Below are 27,185 nucleotides of genomic sequence, written 5' to 3' on the forward strand. Positions count from 1 at the left end.
AAACTTAGTCAGGGATTGATTTTATACTTGTGAAGTTTCAAGTTACACATTCCTTGAAAACTGCAGATTATTTTGGTGACACTTTAATTTAGATGATACTCTAGTGGGTTGATTTACTATTCACTGTAGTCTCACTGATTTCAATTAATTTTGCCTTTGCATGAATGGAAATCACTGATGCTTCTGGCACACCTGGGTAGGGGCAGCACCAGGAGCTGCTCCAGAGGGAGACAGTGACTTTCAGTGCATCCATCCAAGGGCAGCTTCAGAGACTTGTTGGGTAAGTAACAGTTTTCATTCATTCTGGGCAGCCTCAGTGGCGTGGATGGCTTTTGCTTTTTGTACTTCTCCATTCTGGATGTCTGTGGAATTGTAATGGGGCTGGGAGGATGATGCTGCTGTTTTGGAAGTCAGCCTTGGTGGCTGTGCAGGGCCTTCTCACGGACACGGCTGTGGGACACTTGGCATGCTGCAGTGCAGACTGGCTAAAGGAGAACTCAGTCAAAAATGGAGCCTCTTCCTGTGTATTTCTGTGAGATTTTGGCCTTTAGAAAAGGAAAGAAAAAAATAAAAGCAAGGCTGAGAAGTTCCAAGTGTTGTAGGACCTATACCTAATAGCGAGTGAGCAGTTGGTGTTTGCCTGGTTTTCTCTCGGTGAGATGGCCCTGGGGTAAAGGGCATCCCTGCTTACGCTGTTAGTACTTTTCCAAAGTGGAAGTTTCCCTCATGTTCCTGTAAGAACACCACATTCCTGGGCTCAGAATGCTTGCTGTGCCCTTACTATGCACATCAAACCTTAGCACTCCTCTGACATGAAAGAATGTGATGTTTTCCTGAAGCCCAACTTTTTTTTTTTTTTTTTTTTTTTTTTTACTTCTGTGTGCACATAAACAGTGCTGGGCTGACTGTGGAACCTCCCCATGCCTGGAAGTCTGTTGTGCCAACCAGCGTTAACCTATTTAAAGGGTAAGGTTTTATACAGGAATACATTTATGTAATAAGTACTTACAGTGGCAATTTCTGTTTAAAAATTGTTACACGTATCACTAGAAAAAGGGTGAAACAAGTACAGTGAGGTGACCTTCCAAGTCAGACATGTCACAAAACCAAGGAAGTTAGCTGAGGCTCCCAGGTCTCCGTCTACTGCAGAAGTGCCCTAAATTCCCCTGGTGGGAAATCATGCTTTTTTTCTACGTGGGAAACTACCTTAACAGACATAGCAAAATCCTAACCTGAATTAGTCTTCAGAAGAAAAGTATGTACCACTGCTATGAGAATTAACTAGTTACTGTATATAGCGCCTTTAATTTGAAGATCTGAAAGTGCTTGTAAATAATGAACTAACCCCCCTGCGAGGTAGGTAAGTAGTATTATCCCTATTTTACAGATGGGGAAACTGAGGCATTTGAGAGGCTACGTGACTTGCCCAAGGTCACAGGTGAGTCAGTGGCAGAGCTGGGAACAAACCTCAAGTCTTGTTGTCTAGTCCTGTGCTCTGTCACTGTGCATGCTGCTTCTGTAGGGACCACGAAATACAAATAGTTGAGTATTTACATATATATCAGTATGTGAATAATATACAAACACAATTATCCAAATAATCTGCAGAAATGTTACTTAATTTCTTATTTATACAACAACTTCAGTCTCTGGCCTGAGTACACTGCCTTGTAGCTCTGTGATGGTTCGCGCCTGGGGGTCTGACTGCCTACTGGGGGTTGCTTGTAGGTTACAAAGCCAGGTGAAAATGATGCCAGGGATGGGAGGTGAGAAATAAAGCTACTTTGAAGAGCAGAAAACCTAAAGAATAGGCCAAGTGATCAAGACCTGTGTGATTCCAAATTCCAAATAGCATATGTATGATGATTGTTGTTGGAGCATCTGGTACAGAGGCCAGGCATGGGCCAGTTGTGACACAGCTGTGCACCCTGAACCAGGGAATAGGTTAACTCCTTCCCAAAGATGCTCAGTGTCTCATAAGCTCCTACCCCAGCTGCTTGCACAAACAGCAGAGAGATGCTTCAACCATTCCTCCAAAGGAAGGAGTAAGAAAATGGAAAAATGTAAGTAAAATCTCCAATAGTCTGACTGCAGGTGATTTTAAAAAGGAAAAATAAGGCTGGGATCAATCAAATATATTTTTTTCCACAAGATCTTTCAGTTTCTTCCCCTGACGCTCCTCCTTAACAGTAGTAATAATAATTCACGAGCTGCTATAAAGCCTATTGCTACAAAAGGGGGTGCATAGATGCAATCAAACAATTCGGCCTTCTGGGGAGACCAGACTGACAATTTTGCAAACTCCTAGATAAATGTATTCATCACTTAGTCAAAGCAAATAGTTGTGTTCAATATGAAAGCCAGCTCAAACTAGTTCATAGCTGGGAAGTATCTGAGTCATGAAACAAATCCCCCAGGAGCTGCAGCCCCATGATGTTCCTCTCCTGTTCAACAGAATGCTATCAAGAGATTATTGCAGTGCTTTATCCATCATGCCATTACAATGTGGCAGCTCCTACCCCTGCCCTTTCAGGACACAGCAGGAGGACATGACTCACACGATTTGCACAGAGGGGATTTGCATTACCCTCTGTCACTTCTATGTTTTTGAGGGGCATTGCTGCAGAGTTATTTGCATTTCATTTTGAGATTTGTACCTGCTAATGTAGGACTGAATTTGAATGACACCTTTTAATCGGAGCCAGCTCCAGTGTGCTTGATTTGTGGAAAACGTAAAAGCTCTTCTGCTGTCTGAGGATGTGAGCCCTGCATCTGCCCAGCCTCCAACTCAGCTGACATCATCTGCACAACGAAACTGGGGTGGTTTTTATGCCCACTTGTTACACTGGTAACATAAAGATGTGCTGCCCTAGAGTTCATAAGCTGCAGTATGCTTAGGTGAGGCATGAAATAATTCAAACCCTTCTTACTCCATGTAGCAGCTCACATTAACGTTTATGCTTCCAAAAATACACTAGATTAGATTTATTAAACTGTGGGCTCTTATTGTGGGCTGCTTAGAGAACTGCATTCAGCTGCTTCTAACTGCAGCTCTCATAGGTGGGTTTGCATTGTGGAAGATAGAATTGCTGGATTTCTCATTAAGCAATCAGCAAACTGCTTCTGACAGCTTTTCTGCAAGTCTCCTCGTGATGCTTTGCTCAGCCTTACTTTCAGGAAGAGAAGATGCAATTCTCAAAGACTGCTATAACCCTGCAGTAAGTATGAAAGCCTGAAGTCTATTCATACTGAAGTGCTTCTTGCTCTCTCACACCTAGCACATCTAGAGGCTTATATCCTTTGGGTTGTGTGCTGCACGCTGGTAACAATGAGAACAGAGTCTCTTCCTGGCTGCTCTTTTTTCTTAATGCTGTTGTTTGCCTAAAGCCCTGCTTTCCCCTTCAAGTTCTGAATTCAAAGCTTCCCAGGAGCCAAGCCTGTCAGCATCTGCAGGTCTGCTGCAAGAGCTGTTCACACCTGTATCTGGGCTGCAGGCATGTCCCATCATGACCATGCAGTTGTGCTCTGTAGGTGTCCTCAGGAAGATCCCAACAAGGTGGTGGTTTTCTTTAAACAGGCAAAGCATCATAGCCCAGGCACCCAGCAACTCATTTACACAGGACAGCACAGCTTCTGCAAAAGATTTTTGGCAGTACACCTCAGGATGTGCTCCAGCCCATGTAACCTGTCCTGGGAATAGAGCCTTGAGCCTGACAACAGGACACAGCCATGGTGTAAGGAACAGCCATTTCTCAGCTCCTGGTCAGCACTGGCTTCTTCCTGGCAAGCAGCCAACTAACAGCAGCTCTTAAGCAGTGTTGAGTGCCAATCATCTGTGTATCTCAGCAACAGCACAGAAAGTCCAAGTATCACATTGTGGAAAATCACCATGTCAACCATTTTGCTCTTGATGGGGCATCTTCCCCCCTCTTTGATGCTCCTTAGGACAAATACAACAAATACAATGGGAGAGCCTGGATAGGGCCTAGCAGAAACGGAGGGGGAAAATGAACAATTGAAAAAACACTAACAGAAGGGTAACATTTCCTGCCATGTTCCTTTCTGTTGCACCTTAGTAAAGGGACTGCAGAGACTTCCTGGGGTGGCAGATACAGTCTGGGCTGCTCTCACTCCAGTTGCTTCTCAGGAATACAGCTCACAGACCCAGAGACCTCACTGCTGTACAGCAGGTGGATGGCTTCTACCTGAAAGATGATATTGGCTAGAAAGGCAGTAAAAAGCAAATGCAGCAGTGGAAATAAGAGAGAGAATTTCAAAAACAGATGCAGCTCAGTGTATGGGTGAGGTTTAGGGCTGGGTTTTGGTTTACCATTAGTGACATAAGAACCACACTGAGTTTTCTGTCTCAGGCAGCCACAGCTGGTTTGGGGTTGTTCATCAATGCTGAAGTTAGGAGCAAAGCCAGCTACTGGCTTCCCCTGCCTGCCTCACTGGGAGGCCATTCTGCTCCCTACCAGGGCATTTCTTCAATGCAGTTAAGTAAATAAGCAAATCATAACATGTTCTAGGTGCATGACCACAGCTGTCTTTTAGTAAGAATTTACAATATGAATATAATGACCTGAAAAACCACACTACTGCAAGAATCAGAGGTTGTATTGCTTAAAGAAAAGAAAAAGCCAGTTATAACCTGAAACCCTTCCTAAAAAGGTTTTACGTATGACTCTCAGCCTCTTGCTAAGCCACTGCTCACCAGCTGGATGTACTGATGAGGACTTCAAGCAGGAGGCAAAGCCAAGCACATTGGATAGCAGCAGTGATAACCCAGCAGTGCTGGGATGATGAGGGACAGCACTGGAGGAATTCTCTACTCTGCCACTGGTGCATCTGAATTAGGTGGGAGTCAAAGACTGACTGCATCTGAATGAATACTGTGGTTTACATTGATTTTCTAAATGGTGAAGCCTTCCATTCAGCTTTTGTGAAGATAAAAATAAAATCATAGGAGGCGCAGATAGCTCTAAGATAGGCTAACAGAGTTTTACATTTGTTTCATCCCATGGGCAGAAAAGAATTCATAATGCTGAACCAGGTGAGAGCAAACAATTACAAATAATGAACCAAGTTTTCTAGCAGGTGTTAAGATAGCCTTACTTATAGCCGTGTTGTAACATGGTCCTCTTGCCCGTCTTTCCACTGGTTTATAAACAAGTCACAAGCCTCTCCCCATGAATCAAACACATCCTCTGATGAGTCTAAAAGTTTGGAATTAGAGGAACAAATACTGGAAGCACAGTGAAGGGAGCTGGTACAAACCACAGGGCACTCCTTGCTCTGTCCTGTAAGTTTTGTGTTCCTACTGTAGTCTACCTCATTGAGGTTAATTTCACTTTTGGAACAATTCTCTTCTCTCTCTTTATCAATCTGAGAATATTTGATGTCTTTCCACATGTAGTGTGGCTGAATAATTCCATCTGAAATAGTGTACATGGGCTCTGAATTTGCTTCAGGTACGTGTCCATTCATCTTGGAGAACAGCAGCCCCAGTCTCTTAAAGGACTCTTTCTTGGAACTGGAAAGCCTCTGAACTCTATTTCCATTTCGGATGAAGGAGCGCTTACTGATCCCATTGCTTTTTGGCTTCTCTTCCACCATATCAATCCCAGACATTGTTTTAATTAGCGCAGATACATTGAAGTCCTTTTTTTTGTTGGCTACATTGAAAGACACACTCTTGACTTTGGGTTTTTCTCCAGCACTATCCTCATTTGTTTCATCCTTTTGAGACACCTCTGTGCTACTGGTAGAATAACTTCTCCTCTGTGGCTTCCTGTTTCCCAGCAGGTCAAGGACTTCATAGCGAAAACTTGAGATGTCCTGTTTTAATTCCTAGGGCAAGAGGAAAAATGAGGTACGCTCAGCAGCATTATCTGTGAGATGAAAGAGTGACCACATTCTCTTGGGAGGATTGCTCAGAGATTAGCAAAGTGCTGATATCAAATCATGCTTACAAGAGCATCACATAGATCTTCATTATTTGATGACAGAAAAAAAAAATGTTTTGTTAATCCTGACAACTGGAGAGTTCGCAAGATCTTTACCACCACAGGCTGTGGCCCAGCCTTTGTGACCACCCCCTTCCCCTTCTGCCTGCTTGAGCAGTGGGGGACGAGCTGAAATAAAGCATTTTATTATAGAAGTGATGAAACTGTTGGAATTTAGAAATATTACAGGAATCTTTTAGTTGGCCCAAAGTTAACTTTGTTTAGAATTGTTCTTCATATCCACTAATCCAGCCTCAGTCTGGGATTAAGAGTGTGATGTTGACACAAGTCAAGTACTTTGTTTAAAGCCTTTGCCTACATATAGTATTGTGTATTAAAATCTGTGGAAGTGACCATATTAGAAGATACCTGAATGAGGAGTATTTTCTGCTCAAAAGAAAACCACATGCACACCGTGTATGTATTCCCAGCTCCTGTAATGGTTGTACTTCCACATTTTTCCCCAAATTAGGGGGAACTCTTCAAGTGGCTACTCAAATTAATACGATCATTAATGAGAGAAAAAGTTACCTTGAAGTTTTCTTCAGTTAAGCCTTCATTGGTTTTGGAAGTTCTTATCATTGCTGCAACATATCTCTTTACAAGATTTCTAATCACTTCCTGAAATAAGAAACAACATGAATGATCCAGATTCCAGCTCTAAGCAAGTTCCATTCTCACTGTACTTCTGAGCTCTTACCGACAGTGGTTTTCCCTATTTTACTCTCTTAAAATGAATTTAAAGGGAAAAAAAAAATAAAAAAATCACCATTAGCAATGCTTATACTTTATCTTGAAAGCTGTTAAGTATTTTGCACTTTTCTAGTTGTAAAAATTGTTCAGTAAAATATTCTTGATTACTGTATAATCAATGAAAATTATATAAAGGAATATTGTATAATCAAATAATATTAAGATGTTATAATAATGAAATAAGCAAGAGAGTTAGGCACAGTGAGACAAAGAGAATAAATAGGAGGCTTACCCGTGTTGTGGGCTCGCTCAGGAAAGACCAGTGGAGTGGATCTTCTGAAGAGAGAGAGATCCTTCCCCCCGGTAGTCAGCTCTTAAATGGGTCTAGGAGAGGTGCAGCCAGGCTCCACCCTTTCCTGCAGCACAGGTGAATTGCTTTCACCTGTGCTCCCAGGGCTGACTCATTGCTCGCCTCAGGTGATTAATCAGAGGTTCAGGCCGTGACTCAGCAGTTCCCATACCTTAAATTACCTTAAATACCTACCAATTACCTTAAATATCTTCAAGGTATTTAAATTCCTTCACTGCAATTTTTAATCTCAGATGCGAAAAGTTTAAGGTTATCAGTCTCATGTATACTGCATAGCTAAGCTTGCCATTTTAAGATTGTTCATTAAATACTAGAAAGATGATATGTCATCATCAAATAACCTGAAGAATAGCCAGGACTCCATGGGGCAGCGTTAACCCCAAGCTCCCTGGGTCTTCTCTGGTGATGGTGGATTTAAGAACTCCTTGCAAAGCTGCTGTAGCATCCATTGACAGTACTGGAAGTACTGATTCACACCTCTGGTGACTTTTCTAAAGGCTCTCACTCTTCAGTGTTAACCTGAGGATGTCTGCTACAGTCCAGATCTCTGTAGGATGAAATCCATTTTGCTTTGTGTTTGTGTACCTCCTTGCTGGCTTGACATAAACAGATTGTTGTTTAAGGCTTCTATGGCTATGTGGCACACACAGCAGCTGATCTCTGTATACAGAAACACTATCCCAAACTTTTCCTTCGTTTTCCCTATTCCAGAAACTGTGACAACAAATCTGAGTACAGCCAAGCATTAAGATGTTCTCTGCACCAAGGCTTTACTGAGACGTGTTTAAGAAATCCCTGTACCTGTGAGCTGTTAAGCTGTGAGCACCAAATGTACATTACCAAAAGCGATCATTTTAAACATCAGTTCCAGGTACAAATACTCTTTAGAAAACAGGAGATGTCTTAAGTAAGATGAATTGTGCAGCTTTTGACAGTACAGCCTGATGTACTGCCTAACATTCAGGAGACTTCTTTTTTGGTTCTTCCAGCACGCTGGCATAATGATTGCATTGCATTCAGGTACTGAAGATGGTGTTTTCCATAGTTTATGATTTTTGGTTATTGGTATTCCACATCATAACATCATGTAGTGCACTGGGAGTTAAACTGTTAATGCTCAAGTTCCGGTTACCTGTCCAGAAGAACTGTATTCCTCAGGGGGCTTTGCAGTCAGAGAGGAAATATAACCCCTGGCAAGGTCACCTGATGCTCTCTTCTTCAAGCTCTTCTTCATCTCCCTGCTGCTCAACCAGACTGTGCATCTCACCTCAGCATTATGGTGAGGCCTATCCACCTTTTGGACACTCTCTCTCTCATTATATTTGATTTATTAGCTTGAATTCTAATTATATTGTATTATAGTGTGTTATCTTGCATTCTGATACTGTATTTAGTAAGTTAGTTTGTTTCTCCTCAGATCATTGCCGCTGGTTTTAATTATTTTGGGGTCCCCTGTTTCCCTTTTCTGGGGGCACAGATTTTGTGAAATCCCTCTGCCCCACTGGTCATGGAAACTGCCTGTAAACCGTTGACAACTCTTGATAATGAGCAGGCTGAGAAGGTATAGAAACAGCAGAATTGAACACAGGAACAATTCCTCCTTTCTAAGCTGCCCAGAACAGAAGGAAATCTCAACCACTGTTTGATATAAGATTAGGGATGCCTTGCAAAAAAGAGTAGAAGAGGAGTAACTTGAGAGGTCTTGTGTAAAAATCTGCAGAAACAGTTATAATCGGGATGACATGGCAGCATGATCCCTCTGAAGTCACTGCTGATGCAGCCTTTGACTTCAGCAATTGTGACACTTGGTAACTTTTCTGCTACTTTACAGCAGGTGGAAGAGTTAGGAGTGATTTACTAAACCATCTCACCTCTAAGGAGGAAATGCTTTAATCCATAAGCAAAATCTTCACAGAGTTCCTACACTTGTATGTAAGAAGTGAGGTACTACAAAATGAGCAGGAAGAAGAAAAAGCAAATGAAAATTTGATCTGCTGGAGAGCTTACCTGGTAATGTTGATTCTGGATGAGGTTGTCAGCATGGCGCTCCTGGAAAGAGAAAGGCACAGGCATGTTACCCACATCATCCTATTTGTACTGATGGCTCTTGGCAAGTTATGATCCAGCAGCAACCTTCTACCACACCAGTGTACTAGTGACCCTGGTGACCCTGAACATGCAAAAGCACTCCCAAAAACGGAAGTTTAAAACCATGCAGCTTCTTACCGTGAATGTTTTGAGGTTTTCATGTCTCTTCTGTTCGTTGTCAGAGTCATTGCCTGGGCACAGCTGATTGTGAATCCACTTGCAGAGGTACCAGAAAGACTTGGGACTTGGGATGATGTTAAAGGGAGGCGGCAGGGTGGCCCCTTCGTCAAAGTAACTCATCCAGAGCTTTGTCCGTGCAAACTTCCACTCAATGTCTGCATGGTCCTGTGGAGGGAGGAGAAAAGAGCATCAACAGTTTTAGACAGGCTTTACTGGAGCAAATACCAGTGGCTAAGGAGGGGACATGAACAAGAAAGGAACTCTCCAGCTGCAGCAAAGCAGTATCACTTCTTCAATCTCCTTGCTGGGAGTGTACTTTAAAGCGCAGAACACAGCTGAGTAGAAAAATACCATCCACTCAAGTGTAATGACAGCAATATTCAGCAAAAAGGTTTGAGAAGCTAAAGCTTAGCTTCATCCTTTGGAGTTACTGCTCATCATTGGCTTACCAGTAAACGAAGCAGGGATACTGTTTTTATTTTGCTTTTTGCTAGTGGTTGTATTATCACAAACTGTTGTTTTTCATGTCAAAAGCCAATGAATTCTCACACTTATTCCAGGAAAAAGATATTTCATAGTTTTTGTTGATCCTTTTTATAGAATCTATTAATTCAGCACTTATATATAAACAAGTAACATTTTACTGCATGCCATGTTTTAAATCTCACCTCTGCAATATCACTCCACCAAACTGGAGACAGCTTACTGATTTTTTTGATTTATGCTATCACCACAACACTGTGCCTGCTTGCTTTGCTCTAGTGCTTTGCTTTTCATCCCAGCAAAGTAAAGGCGGAAAGTTACTTGTATCATTTTACAGCTACAGAGATACGTGTCCATACCATCACCAAAGAACTGCAGAGCATGCAAGACATCCACCTTCCAAACTGCAAAATGGTGATCCCTGAATTGAGGTATTTGCCATCCAATCTGTAGAGCCTGGGCAGGCAGCAGCCCTCAAAACTACACTGTGAAGTGTAGGACAGAGAGTTAAATATGTCTGAACATCATGCCCCAGAAATTACTACACTGACATTCTGTCTATGCTCCAGTGCTCTGACATGGCTAAAATTTGCTCACAATTCAACAGTGAGGTGCAGCTCAACTCCATTTTAATAGCACTCTCAAATTATGTGCAGCTCTTGATTTAAAACAACTGCCTTGGTGGCTGAGGAGCACATTAGTCTCTGCAGATGGTGTGAATCAGCTCAAAATACAAGGGCCTGAGCTGCATCTCCCCCTGGACACACTCATTGCAAGGCAAAAAGGAAAATCCAGCAGTGACTGCATGTGAAGAGGCTGCAGACAGTTGGTGCACTGATAGATCAAGTCTCTGAAGCACTCTGTAGGGAAATATCCAGATCATGCCTGGCAGCAAGAGATGTACTGGGTTACTCAGCCATGTTTTAAGGAACAACAGACACCTGGAAACACTGACAGCAGTATATGGGGAGTTCAGCTTAAAACAGTGAGAGAGAGTGCAAGGCTGTTACTTAAAAACACATATACTCCAGGTTTGTTAATGCAGAAACATAAAGGTCCTACAGGGGAATCAAAAGGGAGATGTTCGTTTGGCTAGATATCCACCCTAGAAATCCATCCCTTCTACAGGTGCCCATCATAGCTGGCTGCAGCCAGTGCTGGGGCAGGATCAGGTATGCTGACGTGCTCCACCTGTACTTCTTCACATCTTAGTCACAGAGCACAGTATACCCTCATTTAAAAGACACACCCCTGTACTGTACTCCAGCTGTCTTTGCTATTTCTCTTCCTCTCTTTTACAGCTGTTAATTCCCCTGGGGTTTACGAACACAGCCTGTCTCAGTTACTCACCTTGATGTTTTGAGAACCTGAGCAAATCAGCTGAGAACTGCTGGCAGCAGTTCTGAGTTGGAAATACACAGAAGAGAGACTTCAGTTTTACTGGGTTGGTTTTTGTTTTGGTGGCAGGAAACCACCGTTTTCTTGGTTAGAGCTCTCTTCAGTGCTATGAGTAGTGAATCTGCATGTGAAACAGCAGCTTTGTGAACTCCCTTCCCTGTGATGAATACCAGCAGCACCACACTTCAGCTATCACCTGATACCCAGCCCAGGCCTGACCACCACATGCAAAGCTCCACAGCTATGGACAGCCTGAAGGCTCCTGCAGGGCCACAGCACATCATGTGATGTTTTCATATGACAACTTTTGTCACTTTTATAATAAGCTAGAGAAACATCTGCTAGCTTTGCAAGCATGACCTTGTTGCATTAGGAATTTAAATCCAAGTTTGGATTTCTTTGTTCTCTCTTCAGGCTTCAGTTGTGTTGCTCTTACCCTTTCCTTTCAAGCACTGCTCATTTCAGCTGCAGAACATTCTGCTTCTAAGAGAGCTGTGCCCTCACACTCAGAGTTCATGAACTTAAAGAAACAACACTCGGTTTTTCTCTGAGAAAAAAAAAGTATCACTTACAATCACAACGCAGATGTGTCATACTGGCCACATAATCCTCTTGCAAATCTCTGCCATTTGAATGGAAAATTAATCTCCCATAAAGATTCCCCTGTGGGATTGCTGGAGCCATCTTACTGCAGCAGTTGTGAAGATTCTTTAATTCAGTCAAAGTGATGAGTTCACAGATGTGCCAGATTTTAAATAATTACCTGCTACACTAATTACACAGGATAATTCAAGCATTAATCTCCATCTTCATCTCTGTATAGAAAGTCTGTTGTTTATGTTTTGTAATTATTATTATTTTTTTAAAACACAGATCACTACTGCCATCTCCTTACTGGGCCATATGGTTTAGATCATGCATTGCCAAATAACTTCCTGGTTTTTTTGGCTGGTACTGCCCCAGCCAGCACAGCCCCAGTGCTGGGAGGCTCTCTCATAGAAGCAGGGAAATACGAAGGTTGGAAAAGACCTCTAATATCATCTATAGCCCAACTGTCCACCTACCACTAATATCGCCCTCTGACCTGCGTCTCAAAGTACATCTCCACAGTTCTTCAACTCTCCCAGGGATGGTGACTCCACCACCTCTCTGGGCAGCCTGTACCAGTGTCTGACCACTCTTTCAGAGAAGTTTTTCTTAATACCCAACCCCCAACCTCCCCTGGCACATGTTGAGGCCATTCACTCTCTTGCTATTACTAGGATGAGAGGACATTTTCATCCTTGTGTCAGATGGCTGTTGCTACCTCTCCACCTGGGTTCCTCAGCTTGTTCTTGGATTTAGTGCCTAGACTCCCTGGTGGCTGAAAAGCTGAAGAAGGAAAATACTATCACTTGTAACTTAGCACAAGTCTGTTGACAAACACAGGAGCCCAATCTCATGGCTCTGGAAGCGGCATCCCTGAAAGCTCTAGGATGAATCTGAGTTTGCATCAGCTCAGGGCTGTGTAATGCTATAATGTGATGGAAAATACAGCAATAACAGCAGAACAAATAAGTCTTAAACTCCAGCAAACAAGAGCAAGCCCAAATACAGCAACCATAGACACAAAAATGAAGGAGAACCAACTGCTTACCTTCAGAAGACCTGGCTCCACCCTTTCCAATCACTCAGGTACATTGCATGCACTTGAGCTCCCCTGGGTTGGCCCTGCCTTCCTACCAGGTGCTCAATCACTGCTTCAGGCTGTGACTTAGCATTTCCACTTCAGGCTGAAATGGGTTCTGACAGCTCCGTGCTCACTGCTGCTGCACCCCTGCTCAGCTTGCGTGAGGCTGGTGTATGGCCATGGTACAAGCACTCAATAAGTGCAGCATAGGGATGACAGTGCAGTTGGACATCCAGGCAATCTGATACCTTCAGACTTTTCCACAATCACAAACAAGCAGCTGCTTCAGCTCCTTTATGCTACAAAGTGTTGCACAAGGGCTTCTCTCTTTACTCAACAGGAGAAGTGTGTTCCTAGGATACAAATCCTCCCCACACCCCTTTGCACAGAATAATGCATAAAGATGTCTGGCATCTTTCTAGCTGGCACAAAAAGGGCTGTGTATGCCTTTCTTGTACTTTATTACACAACAGTCAGTGGGCTAAGCTGGAAATCAGGCTGCTGCCTGTCAGATGCAGATATAGATGGCTGTGATAATGCCCCCAGGACCAGGCTGTCTGGCAGTGGCTGTGCACCGCAGAAGCAGGGCAGCGTGTTGTGCAGGGAAGGCTGGCAGCAGCCAGCAGGATGTCTGCATGGACAGCTCTGCTGCTATCCCAGGAGGTGCAAAAAAGGTCAGGAAGGGCCCAAGCTGTATTAGTTTCCTCCAGGGAAGAAGGAGGAGATGCATCACCCACTTTTAAAGAAGGTCGTGGACATGTCTTATTTGCAGCCTGGTGAGTAAGGGGGGGCTCATTCTCTCAGAGGCACGGGAATGTCAAAGGTGCTTTTTGTTGTATCATCAGCTGAGCTGCTAAGAGTAGGGGAAAGTCATTAAACTGTATTTAGTATATTTCTATCTCCTTTGAGTCTTTATTGCTCTTTGCAGGATAAATCCAGAGCAGTGACAGCACAGAAAATCCATCAGTAATGGCTTTCAAGCAGGCTAGCACAAAAAATATGCCCTTGTGTGTCTTGAACAGAAAGCAGCACAGAAAGAGGGCCAGGAGAAAGTTAATCTTTGCAGAGCCTGACACAGACAACTTTTCTGCAGTTTCAAGACTGTTAATTTTGTAATATGTGTTGTGCAAACTGCTAATAACATCAGCAGAGATTGGTGTCTTAATGACAAGCTCAGAGAAGCAAGCAGCAAAAATCCAAGCAGGCTGTTTGAGCTGGTGCTGAATATTTTTCAAAGTGAAATATTTCATACAAAGGAAAAAGCCATCTATGAGCAAAATCTGGGACCTACAAAGGCAATTAATGCATAGGTAATTCAGCTGCAGCTGACAACAAATGACTTTGCTTTCAAAGCTGGGGATGACATACTGAAGGATAAGAACTTAATGGGATCAATCACAAAAATAATACAAGAAAAATTACTAAAGGAGGACAATCTAGCACTAGAAAAAGCAATTAGAACAGTCAGGGAATGAGACAGACAAAGGAGAGATGAAAGCACTGTCTGGCATGAATCGCGCCATGACAGGCAGAGCATCCAGGCCCTGGGCAGCAGCGGGCAATGCCAGGAGCACGGCCAGGGGGATGGCTCTGCAGACATGTGGAGCACCACACACAGAGTGGAGGAGTACCCAGGGTGAGGAAGAGCATGTCTGGAAAGCACAGAGCACACAGCATGCAGCGTGGCAAGCAGAAAGGATGGTGTCGGCATTGGAAGGGAGTGCTGCTCCTCAGCTGCAGCACAGAAAAGCTTTTTCATAAAGCATATGCAGGTCTTCAGAAATATGCATAAATACTGACACTGGGGTACAAGAAAAGTGAATTCCTAGGCCAGGATACAGGTCAAGGCTTGATTTCAGCAAAGAAGTGTCTTTACCTGGTAAAGTACAGGAGGCAGTGAGGGCTCAGAGATTGAGCCTTTAAAATGCCTGATAAGAGCCCAGCTGTGGTGCAGCCCATAGAACAACATGCTAATAAAAGGAGCTGTGAAAAGATTTTGTTTTGTGGTCTCCAAGGTCCATCACTTCAAACAGACCAAGGAGGTGGCCGGTTCAGTGTCAGCAGAACATGCAGTACAGTAATTGCTTCGTGTCACAAGATGGATAAAGGATCTTTGGAGCACAGCCAAACAAGATGGAAAAATATAGGAGAGGAATTGGTCATTGGCTGCAATGGAGAAGAAAACCACTCATGGCTTCTGAAGACACAAGGTCACATGAAGAGCATGGGAATTCTCTGCTGTGACATTGCTACAGCACTGTACTATGCACAGGATAGTCCATCCAGATGTGAGCACGCCGGGAGAACCTGGGCAGGGGAGCAGCATGGTATGTCTTTCAGTGCCCAGTGGACCCAGCTGTGCCAAAAGTCTGCCTTCATATGCACAGGGATAAAGCAGCTGACATATCAAGATAATGTGACCCTCCCAAGAAAATGAGACGTAGCAGTGAAACAGAAAGGGAGGAGAAGGGAGGTCGGAAAGGTACAAGAGAACAGCACCCCTGTCTGACTGTTTGATGCTTCACCTGCACCCCTGCCCAGACAGCATTCACCCTGCCAGCAGGAGGGGACTGCAGCCCCTCAGCAGCACTCAGCTGCGTGCTGCACTGCACAGCCCCAGTAATGTCCACTGCCACGGGCTGGTGGCAGCAGGGCAGCCTGTGCTGGTGCTGCAACACGGGAGGAAACCTGGTAGCTCAAATGCCCACAGGAATGGTCGTCTTAATGCTTTAAATTGTGTTACAGAAAATCAAATGTAAGTTATCTTCATAGGGACTTCTGCATTAGGAGCTATCGAATCTTTTCCAAGGACTTAGCATATGAATCTGATTGCACCTCAGTATTAGCCACTTGCTTTCTCAAGCACATATTCTTTCCGGGGAAGGTTAAGTCTGATGGGTCCCAGTTAATTTCCATAAAGTCCTTTTGGAAATTTTTTCTCTTTGTGCTTGGGTATTGCCCCAGATACGCTCTGGACCTGTTGGGCAGTGAGAAGAACCAGTGACGTTTCTGTTGTGGTGGCTGTGTCTTCCCCAAAATGCACCTCTGTACTGATTTCCCCAGCTCCAGGGAATCAGTTTGTTTGTACTTGGAAAATGCATGCTTGAGCATTTCTATTTATATCTTCCATATGCAAAATATATTCATAATTAAAACTTTTATTATAGCTTGCAGTGTACCACATTCCACAATGTATTTAGGTTTTCATCAATTACCTTTCATCTCCCACCAGCACATTGGATGGAAACAATGATAGCTAATGAGAAGGCCAGGGAATAGTGTATTGGAGAGAACATGGAGAACCGTAGATTGTGCTGGTTTTAGTGCAACACAATTAAATTATTTGAATCGACTCTTTTCTGTTCAGTCATATTCTGACCAAGTTTTTATATTAATAGTCAAAGAGAGCAGTGTGAAGGTCATGTACACAAATAGTTCTCTAAGAACCTTGGCAAGAAGAAACAATGAAAGAGGTATCAGTAAGGCTTTGTTCTTCCTGCCATCCACTCTCTCCCTTATCACTGCTGATAAGGGCATCCTTTCAAGCTGGAAGTCAGAGAGATAAGAAGTATCTGTGCTGATAATGGTAACTACCTCCAGCCAGGTCAAAATCAAGTAATTCACACATGCCTGTGGAGAAATGGTGGGCTGAAAAACTGCATCTAACCTGTAGTACTTGAGCTGATGACCGTGTTAATATACCATGGCAAAAATGAACTGAGAAAGACTCAGTTCTGCTCACACTACTTCCAGAATATCATATTTATTTTTTCTGCATAGCAGATCAACCTGGGATTTGAGTCTTCAAAGGAAGAAGAAATACCCTGAATTTTATTGCTAGACTGCTGAGAGGCAGATATAAAGGAGAATCACGTACTTCTCTTTTTTTTTTTCTTTCTTTCCTACAAGAGAACGTGGTTTCAAGAAACAAAATCCCAGTTTGGATCCACTTGGGATTCTCAGATCCCAGGATCCATTCTGTGCCGTCACAAGGGTGTGCTTTCACCTGGGAAATGTGGCTACTCCCACAGGCATTTAAAGCCCCTATGGCTTATTTTATGTGTTATCTAGGTTGAACCATTTGTAATTCTTAGATCTGAGCTCTGATTATGAATTTACACAAAATACAGCTGATGTTCTTTGCTGCCAACTCCTGTGCCATACAAATATTTAGCAGAATATCTGGTCTCATCAAGCTAACCAGGAAAGGCAGTGACAACAGAACATTCATTACTGATCTGACCACACGACTGTTTTCACGTGCTGCAGAATGTCCCTGAATCATAGCCCTGAGCCTCAGTATCTCTTTAGGCTTAACAACCTCTTTATATACATACATCTGCAGCTTTAGATTCCATCCTTAAGTACCAAAAAGAATAGTATGAGCATTCCCAAACTTTCATAGTTAATAAAACCATGCCCATCTATCCAGGTACCAAATTCTTTTCTATTTTTTTTGCTTTTGTAACTGGCCATGAACTGCCTATCTTCAGTAGAAGTGGAGATGGACTGTGTCTGTTAGTGAATCTGTAAAGGTCATAGCACCAATGGGAGGAGCAGCTGCTGACACCTCCAGACATCAACATGCAGAGGTGCTTAAATAGAGCGCATGAGCTTAGCTGCCAAAAATTGAAAAATTGCTCAAAAAAAACCACAAAAAAACCGGAGCTAAGTATTCTGATTGTTTAAATATATCCTTGAGGCAAAAGAAAGGGAACCATTATAAATGTATGAGATCATTCAAATCCCTTAACTGAATGTTGAGCCAGGCACACAGCACTGATGTAAGAGATGAAGGCCCTGTTTCTCCCAAAGATCCTGGGAGCAGGCTCTGCAGCTGTGGGGACACCAGAGAACACTGCAGCTCCACAGGCACAGAACTGCAGACAAGGACCTCCAGCACAGCACCCAGGTTAACAGACATAATTGGATGGAGCTGTATGCATCCTGTTTCACCTGTGTAATTAGCATCATCTTATTCGCTATATTTCAGTGTACTGAGGAGGAAATCCATGAAGCACTGGAATCCAAAAAGGCACGGTTCAGAGGACTCGGTATAGCTGCTCCCTATTGCTGTTTGTCAGGTGAGAGTTCTTAGAGGATAAATCCCTTTTATTTTTGACTGCTTTTTCCTCAAAAATATTTCTCCTGTATCTTTCATTTCATCTTTTTTCCTCTGCTTTCCTAAAAATAAAAAAATAAAAAAAAATCCCCTTGATGCAGAAGCAGAAGTTAATGCTAATTGAGCTTGTCAGCTCTAAATAAAAGATGGGATAATGCAAGGGGCTGCAACCTATGTGGTTCCATCTGGATACTTCGACTTCTATCATGTAGCAAGAGCAAACCTTGCTGTGCTGCTTCACACGTAATGGGCAGAGAATTATTGACCTGTCATGTGGGGCACTGGTGTGTTAACTACAGCAGAGGAAACAAAAGCTACCCACACAAATGCCAGCAAATTCCCTATAATATCTTAGATCAACCCGGCACATTGGAAGCTCTTCTTGTTCTTTTCTTAATTGTAATGTTTCCACTGCTCTGAATAAGCTCCAGACTGGTGTGGCCACTCTGGCACATGGGGCCAGTTGAAGATGAAGATTAAAAACAACAGAAAGCATTCACTTTTCAATCCTGCTAACAGTACATGTACGAGTGGGGCCTTGCGGGATGATTGGGCCTAGGATGGAAAATCTGCTTGGTCTTGTTTTAACAGCAGAAGAAAGATGCTGCACATGAAGTCAAAGCACACGGAGTACTTCCATTTAGAGCCTCTGCAAACACCAGATGAATATTAACAACTTGATTCAAGTCCATGGGTTATATGTAATTAGGCCAAAGCCAGCAAAAAGACAAACAGTTCTACACCTTCAAATGAATCCTTCAGCTTGCTAACAAAAAGCAATTAAGTTGCCTGCCAGTCTACAGCGAGGCTCCAGGGCTGATTTCACACTCAGGCCTCTTGCTGCATGGCAGTATCACAGCACATTGTTGCTGCAGTGCATTTCCCTTCGCTTTCAAATGGGAATCTATTGGGAGTCCTCCACAACCCTTACAAATTCTAGAGGCTGCACCCAGCGTGGGGAGTCAGTCCTGCTCCTCAGAAGAGGTGCTGCAGCCACCAGGAGGGAAGTGGGGAGCAGTGGAAAGCTGACTGTCTGGATGTCACAGAGAAACTGGGTAAGTTCAGGAGAGTTAGTGATTTCACTTCATTATTACTGATGATATGAGCGAGTTTCAAGAGCACAGGGAGAGGTGTGGATGAGTACAGCTACACTGCAGATTCAGAAAATCTGAACATTACCCACACCTAGAGCACAGGGCTGTGCATCAGGTGTGAGGAGCAGCATGTGAAGGGCTGGCTCAAGCACCTGAGGGCCATAAAACTGGGGAACAGATAGTGGTACTTCATTCAGCTTGCCAACCAAAAAAGAGGCATTTAACTCGCTCTTTCTAGAGCCCAGTTGTTTTGTTACTCCATAAAAAGCTCCCAGAGATATTAATCCCAACTCATACAACAAGAGCATAATTTCATTTCCTGCTGTAACACAGAGTTCAAAAACAAACACATCTCAATTTTGACTAAGAAATTTAAATTAATGGTGCTGAAACAGAGCTTACAAGACAAATACACCCCGATGCTTAACACAGCTTGAATATTAGTCTGGGCTTTAGAGCTGGCCTTACCTCTACAGTGGGACAACCTACCACCCCACATCCTGCTGTGTGCAGAGACTGTCCAGCTGTGTATTTTAAACTAAGTTTTGGGATTTGTAGAATTCTTTCTTAGCCAAAACACCAAGAGAAAATTAAATGTACAGAAGTAACACTTTCATTTGTATGCACAGCATTAGTATTTAAGGACGATTTTTCCCAGACCTGCTCTGGTGTGATGCTATTTCTGAGGCATTTAGCATCTCTGCTCTTTCCTAAAAGCAGAGGAAGCTGCAAGGGCTTGCATCTCTCCTAAATATGTCAGTGGGATGCTTAGTGCTGCAGTGCAGTTGTGTTCCACTTAGTGCTCTAATCCACCTGGAATCCAGATCACAGCCCTATCGTTTTCCTCCAGAACTAATCGTAATTCCCGTTCTTCCATCAAACTTGTCCCCATTGTTCCTGTGGCTGTACAGTCAGAAATGTTGGTACAGTTCCAGTGAGTAATTCTTGTGTGACTTCCCAGAATCTCATGGATCCATAGGGAATATGCTTTCAAAAAATACATATTATTTATAGATTAAATCCGGGCAAGATGCACCTGCACCACTCTACATCAGAAAGGCCAAAACACCCCTGTGCCCTAAGACCATAGGAGATGTGCGTGCTTGGGTGTCAGCAACACCCACAGTCACATTATTCTGAAAACATTACAAACTAGCAGGAGGATTCTATAACTTAAGAGACAGCAATTTTATGAGAAACAGTCTATCACATAAAATCTCCTCATTATCCACTCTGTTACTGTACGCTGTTCATGAGTGATGGAGCCACCTGGCTTCTCCCAGATAAGTCCCACTGTCCTTCCTCTTGTCATCATGACATATTTCTCTTGCATTCATCAGATGATGGTATTTCTGTCACATCTGGAAAGGTATTCTGATGAGAGACCCAGCAGTGCATGACATCCACTTGCATTCTGTGCTGCTTGCATAGAAAATCCTGATCCTTACAAATTGAAACAGCCCACAATGCATGTACATCTCATTGTGCATGTGGATTTTGTTTACTTTTCAGTGAAATATAATGTCTCCTATAATCCACTACTGACAATGATTTGGCAAAAACAAAAAACATCGTGTATGAAAAAAAGTCAGTATTGAAATTGCGTTAGGGTATCCCTAGAAAAGTATGTTTATTGAAGTCTGAAATAGCTTAGAAAAAATTTAAAAAAAAATGATTGTGGAACGATTCTTCCTCCTGTGAGTCAGGAACTCCTCCAAGCTCTGTGGATGTTTTACTCTTTGCTTGCCTTGCTCTGCCTTGCATAGATTCCCAGCGACGTCACGCTGTGTGCATACAGCTCCTAACAAACTCCCAGGCCCTACCTCTTGTACTGGGCAGGCATGATGAAGAGCAGGGAAAGAACAGCCCAGATTCTCCTTCCTCTGATCTCACAGCAGAAATTCATGTATATATGAGACAATAGAGAAAAGCAAACCTGAACAAAAGCTGCTGTGAAGTGAGTGACAGACTTGTCCCTGGGAGAAACAATACTCACACAGCAGCATTACCACTGGTCCATTAACAAGTGGAATTAATTGACATCTCCTGACCACTCCACTGTAGGAAAATGAACAATCAACGATGCAGTTCACTCTCATTCCTGATGCTTAGCTCGTTTTCTTTCTCTGCAGTCCTGCATGGGGCAGAAGCTTTTCTCCTGATGTATTTTAGGAGACCTTCACCCCACTCCAAGGGTGACGTGTCTCTTCTCCTCCTCTCTCCCTGGAATGCCATCACTCAGTGTGCATTCAGTGTGTTATAAATATCAGGAGGAGGAAACGCCCTGTTCAGCAACCCGCCCAACTGTGATTCAGAAGGAGGTAGAGCTGACTACAGGAGGTTAAAAAATGACCTATGGTTGCAAAGCTCAGCATGTATTAACAATTCATTTTCTTTAGTGAAGAAATTAATTGATATTTGCTCTTAGAAGACACATGAAGCAAACTTGTCTCTGGGAGAATGTTATGAGCACACAGAAACATTAGTTTCAGAAAACAAAGCTTGAGTGCAATGTGCCAGCAGAGGCTGGGACTGACAGTCTCTTGTTTTCCCAAAGGTCACTGCTCTCAGTAGCAAGTGCAGTATGGCAGTGTAAGTATCCTGTAGCATTCCCACCAGCATTACTGTGAGGAGTTGCTTGTTTGCTAGGCTCTGCATCGTGGTTCCAACCTGTTACAGCAGTCTGACAGATATACTTTCAGATGTACCAGTATTAAGGTGGATGTAAGTGGGGTTGTCTCACTGCATCACTCAAATTATTCTGGGAAAAGAATGATGAGTGGTTTCTATTTCAGTGAATAACAAATACGTTCATTAATAGGCCAGACCAAGGTTCAGGCTTTGTGTCAGTGACAAGCCTATCTGATGACAATAAAGCAAGGGGAATGGGAGAAAATGCTGAAGAAACCATCTTTGTTTTCTGCCCCTCATTCCAGTCTCCCTGGAATGTGATGAGTAGCAGTGAACAAAGAGAAGGCACTTTAAGCACTGAAGCAGACTTATAAAGGAGTGATGCCTTTGTGCTAAGCTGCTTTCCTCCTTGTTTGGAAGGTCGAGGGGCCAGTTATTCTCGCATTCTTTGAATATGGTAAACATATTCTGTGATTCTGTGATTCTGTGATCAGATGTTCAAAAATATCACCAATTTGTCTGGGTTTGTACTCAGTTTCACCAAATAACTATGTCTGGGAGCCATGTGGATCAAGCAGGTAATCACCAGCAGTTGTGTAAGCTGTTCAAACAGACAATGCAATACTCTTCTTTACATCCTTCAGCCAGCACAGGAGTTCACCCATACGTTTACCCAGAGAAACTGAGAATGGAAGCGGAAGCAGAAGCAGAACTGGTGCTGTTCTTTTCCTCTGCTTTATGCTCTATCCTGTTCTAGAGTAAATTCAACAGTCATAGAATGCAGAGCAGGCAGTCTCTACTCTAGCTGTCCTTCTGAGTGACCAGCTGAGGACACAAACAATTTTCCTAACACCTGTTTCTGTGTACAGGTGATATAACTCTTCATCAGCTCACTATCTCTATGCCTACCCTACTAAGCATCAGAACTGGAAGTGCCCACTTGTTTATCTTAAGTGCTGCACACACAACTTTGAGCTTTGCTCCATACTGTTTCTAGCTAGTTTACCTAAAGACCTTTAAAATGCAGAGCCACGTTGCTTTAATTTTCTATCTGTTGACAGAATGAATTATAAAAGTACTGATTGGTTTTAGACACACAGAATGCAATTACAGTAGAGAAACAAAGTAGAATTCTGAACATTTGACTGAAGATAAGTTTGAAAATGGCTCCACGGCCAACTGGCAGCCATGAGCTGCCTCAGATCAGATCCATCCAGCACTGAGGCTACCCAGGAATCTCACATTACAGGTTTACAGAATTAGCTGCCAGGAGACTGGTTGTGAGTTCCAGATGGAAACGATCTAATTTCAGTGGGAAGACTACGGAATACGAAATTGCACATTGGGTGCCCAATACATATCCCTTCAAATGAGAAAGCAGTAGCAGGAGAGAAGCAAAAAATATACCAAAAAAATTATGCAAGTTAGAACCAAATGTGTTAGGAAGTGGTGGGAAGGTTTCCCTTTCTGTGCCCTCTTTGCTCCGAAGTCAGTCAGCTGCTAAGGACAAGGTGATTGGTGAAGTTAGTTTACAAGAGAAGACAAGGGCAGATCACAGGTGATAAGCCTTTTCCAGATAAGAAACATTTATGCAAAATGTCCTCCACAAGCATGATTCAGTGAATAGAAATCCCTACCATTGTCTGTCAAGAAATTGGGGCAGCAGTCCTCAGCATCCCAGAAGAAACATGCAACCAGGCAAACAGATTAGGCATATAGTGAAAAATGAATGCAAAGAGAGAATTGGATAACTTACAGCAATGAGCTGATAGGAGTTGTTCATCATGGCTATGAGCATGTTCAGCAGCACGACAAGAGAGATGACGTTGTAGGTACCAAACATAGTGGCCCCAACAAACTCTGTGAACTCATGTCTGGCTTTCACATTGGTGACGTAGAGATTCAGCAGACCAAACACAGACCAGAAGAGAGACTGGAGGGTCTCGAACAGTCTGGAAAAACAAACAAACAGATTTTTACTTGGCTACTTTCTTCAGGGAAGTGGAAATCAATGCCTTTAGGAGCCTTGGATTTGTTGAGGTTGGGTGTCGCCTGCTGTGAGAGCTCTGCTGGTGGCATTGGAAGCACTCCATCACTGGGAGCACCAACATCAGGTGGGGAATGCACCAGCATCAGGAGCTGGAATGCCACAGAGCATCAGTGCAGTACAGAGCTCAGCAGTGCCCTTTATTCTGTCTGCACTCCAGCCACAGGGACCCACTGGCCACTGCATGTAAGAGTTGTATCACATCAATAAAATTCACCACCTGTTTGAGAACCATATCCATGTGAGATGCAACAGCCTAATTGCCATGAAGAAACTTGAGGTTCTATTCCTACTCTATACACATGCAAAGAACAAACACAGTATATTCCCTTTAATTAAAGTTGGCACAGAGTGTTAGTGTTACTGCTGTTATATATAGATATAACTGTTCAAGCAGTGCATGCATCATTAACATGTCTATAAACTAAATGCTTAGGGAGTCCATGCTTTAGTTCTGCATGACCGTAGTAGTTAAATAGTGCTCTATGACAGGGAATCAAAAGGCGAGAGATGCAAGAAATCACATCCACTTGAACCTTCTGCACTAGGACAGGCTGATAGCTTGTGATTACTTTGACTGCAAGTGAACCAGGCCAGTGTTCTAATACCCTGTCTGACAGCATTGCACGTGGCCAGAAACACTGGTTGTGATGGCTTGTTTGCGAAGTAGCTCCCACCCACCACAGCGCAGTGCCCTCAATATCATGCTGCAACAATTGATCAGTAATGACTCAGATGAAAGAGAGTCGTCACATTAATTCAGCTTGAGAGGTTTTCTTCATTTGAAGTCTTCCATCCATAGAGGAACTAGACCTGACCTCCCATGCTTTACAGCTGATGAGATCATCCCAGGTCTCTGTTTGCTTCAGCCAGAGACAAGTGACCTTTTGCAATCACGTCAAATACATAATCAGCAATCTAAATAATTGCTCTATTTGGGCATCATTTGTTTGGCTTTCAAAAATGTGGCATTTACATCATCAAAAAATGACATTTATATGCCTGTTTAAGAGTTTCCATTTTGGCCTAGGGTCAGTGGATATTTTTGAATGCTCTTACCAGAAAAATCAATAAAAATAAATTCAGATATGTTACAAACCAGGAATCCATTCTCCTGAATTCTGTGTGCATCTGTTCCATACATAACCCCATGCTTTATATGAGGATTTAGTTTCCTTATGTTTTGTGAACAAAGGTTTTCACTGGCCAAAATTATAAAGAGTCTTTAAAACAAAAATCCTTTCCCCCAGAAGTCAAGATATTGGGCTTATTAAATAAGCGAGGTAATGGTAAAATAAGGATGAAACAAAGAATGCTGAGCAGTTTGCTATTAAAAACAGTGGAGTAGTCACTGTCTTTTAACTTATTTTAACTACTGGTGGCAGAAGTACTGATTGCAGTATAGGCTCAGGAGAAACTGAGGTTCTTGTCATGGTTATATGAAACTGAAATAAACCTTCTGTGTGATTTGTGCTTTGCCTTGAATTCACAGTGTTATAACCATGAGTATTATTGGCCCATGTTGCACCCAATATATTTGCATGTAGGCATGTACACAGAAAGCAGGTGTAGACAGCACCTGGTTTCTGCAACTTTGAACAGAAATAAGACTTCGTCTTTTGTCCCTGTTTAGTAACAGGTGAGAACCACAATCTTTTTCACTAAGTGTTTCAGGTGGGGCTCATTCTACTTCTGAGAAAAGAATTTTGGTAATACAACTGCACTCTCCTGTCGACTATGTTTTGGACCTTAAGCAAACAGGAGAAATCTCAGAGCTCCAGCATGCTCCTGAGCAGCTAAGGAAGAACAACTACCCCCATCTCTGCCAGGAGCTCTCCCAGCTTCCTGCAGTCACTGCAGGGAAACGGCCCCAGCTGTCAGCTTGACCCTTCGTGAGAACGACCTCCCAGACAGTCAGGTGTAATGGCTTCTTCCTCCCCTTTCTCCTCTTCCTCTATCTTCTCTGTTCTTCATCTACCACGATCACAGTGCTAAACATACTTATAGATTAAGCAATAGACACTCCACTTTCTAAAGGAGGGTTAGGGCAGAGCACAAAACTTAAATTATTCATGACTTCACCTCATTGCTGTCACAAAGGAATATTACTTCTCCATGATCTGTGTTTGTGATGCCGAACACTTCCACACCAAAAAAACATTAAACCCTTCCTCTGGGAGTAATAGGAAATAATGCACCAGTAAATAGGTGTCACATTTTAAACAAGCTGTACAAACACGAACAACGGCCTGCTTTTCCTTCCCTTACAAAATTAGATCTTATTGTGTGACTGCCTAGAAATGCTGGTAGGAATCAAAGAGGACTGATTGAAAGCTTTTCACATTTTTTCTTCCATTAGGGATGAACTATGAGCACACTCAAGGCAACACCATCTCTGATTTGAATTCACTGCAGTCATGCTTGCTTTCCCCAGCACAACGGTGTAATTTGCTGTTTTGCAGGTTGCTCGTTCTTAGCCATTCACCCATGCTGTGCATCTGCTCAAGGGCCAAATGTCAGCTTGTACTAGGGGTGTTAATAATGACTATTTAAACTTTTAAGAACACGTTAAATAAATTTCTTAAGCGAGGCGCCAACAAAAAAGTAACTGCAGAGCATTCTGTCCCCTGCCAGGAGACCTCAGTCCTAATGGATCCCCTCCCACTGCGATTCTGTTTTAAACAAACCTCTGTCATAAAGGCTGAGCCCCCTCAATTTCCTTCCTGTGCTCTGTTCTCCTTGGCAGGGGGCTTAAACTGAATGCTAGGGTGGGAGAAATTGTGGTTTGTATTGAAGCGATCCATACTCCTCCTGGTAAGTGGTTCTGTGTCATTTCTAGTTCCAAAGATGTTGTGCCTTCTTACTGACTTAAAGATCTTTTTTTTTTTTTTCCCCTTTCTGCTGAACAAATGCTCTTTTTCTTTTTCTTTACTCAGATCTGTTGCTTCCTTCACTAATCTGCCAACACTGAAAACTAGTTGTAGTGGAGACAGGTCCAAACTAGAATGCAGAACTGGAACACATCTGTTTACTGTCGCTCTGGGGAAAGGCAGACTCCAGTCCTGAACTTCGTGGATTTGACCCTTCCTGAGGTAGAAGCTGTCACTTAACAAACACGGTGCCAAACATTTCTCCCTCTGGCTACTGCATCAATATAGATGTAGATAAAGAAATAGCATTTGTTATTTAATTCCTTTGCAAGGGCAGCACAACGCATTTCTGGAGCATTCAAAGCAATTAAGACAGAAAAAAGACTGAAGTCTTTAATTCTGTTTTTCATTAGCACAGTGCAGTTCCATTCACTTCCTCCAGATATAGATGAGTTTAATGAGAAAGTTAATCAAGTCTGTGGTGTTCCTGCTCTGCAGTGGAGAAGAGCAGCATGGCTGGCCTACCAGGACTCTC

The 27,185-nt window shown here is 43.0% G+C and overlaps 1 protein-coding gene and 1 long non-coding RNA gene across 4 annotated transcripts in view; one reads left to right on the forward strand and one right to left on the reverse strand.

Moving 5' to 3' along the window:
- The first annotated feature begins 198 nt into the window (after nt 1-198).
- LOC149915986 (uncharacterized) lies at nt 199-27,167 on the forward strand. Its single transcript, XR_016470988.1, has 5 exons — nt 199-280; nt 895-966; nt 1,388-1,438; nt 17,880-17,970; nt 26,717-27,167. It is a non-coding gene; the product is annotated as an uncharacterized LOC149915986 (long non-coding RNA).
- TRPC5 (transient receptor potential cation channel subfamily C member 5) overlaps nt 978-27,185 on the reverse strand; it is a 94,443-nt gene continuing 68,235 nt past the window's right edge. For all 3 annotated transcript variants that reach the window (XM_031594458.2, XM_090150105.1, XM_090150106.1), the window contains 5 exons: nt 23,490-23,685; nt 9,295-9,501; nt 9,076-9,117; nt 6,537-6,626; nt 978-5,850 (listed from right to left, as the gene is read on the reverse strand). In XM_031594458.2, coding sequence (XP_031450318.1) covers nt 5,116-5,850; nt 6,537-6,626; nt 9,076-9,117; nt 9,295-9,501; nt 23,490-23,685 — 1,270 coding nt within the window. In that variant the 3' untranslated portion in view covers nt 978-5,115. The remainder of the gene's footprint in view (nt 5,851-6,536; nt 6,627-9,075; nt 9,118-9,294; nt 9,502-23,489; nt 23,686-27,185) is intronic.

Source organism: Phasianus colchicus, chromosome 14, assembly GCF_987193195.1.
Source record: "Phasianus colchicus chromosome 14, bPhaCol1.hap1.1, whole genome shotgun sequence".
Lineage (NCBI taxonomy): Eukaryota > Metazoa > Chordata > Aves > Galliformes > Phasianidae > Phasianus > Phasianus colchicus.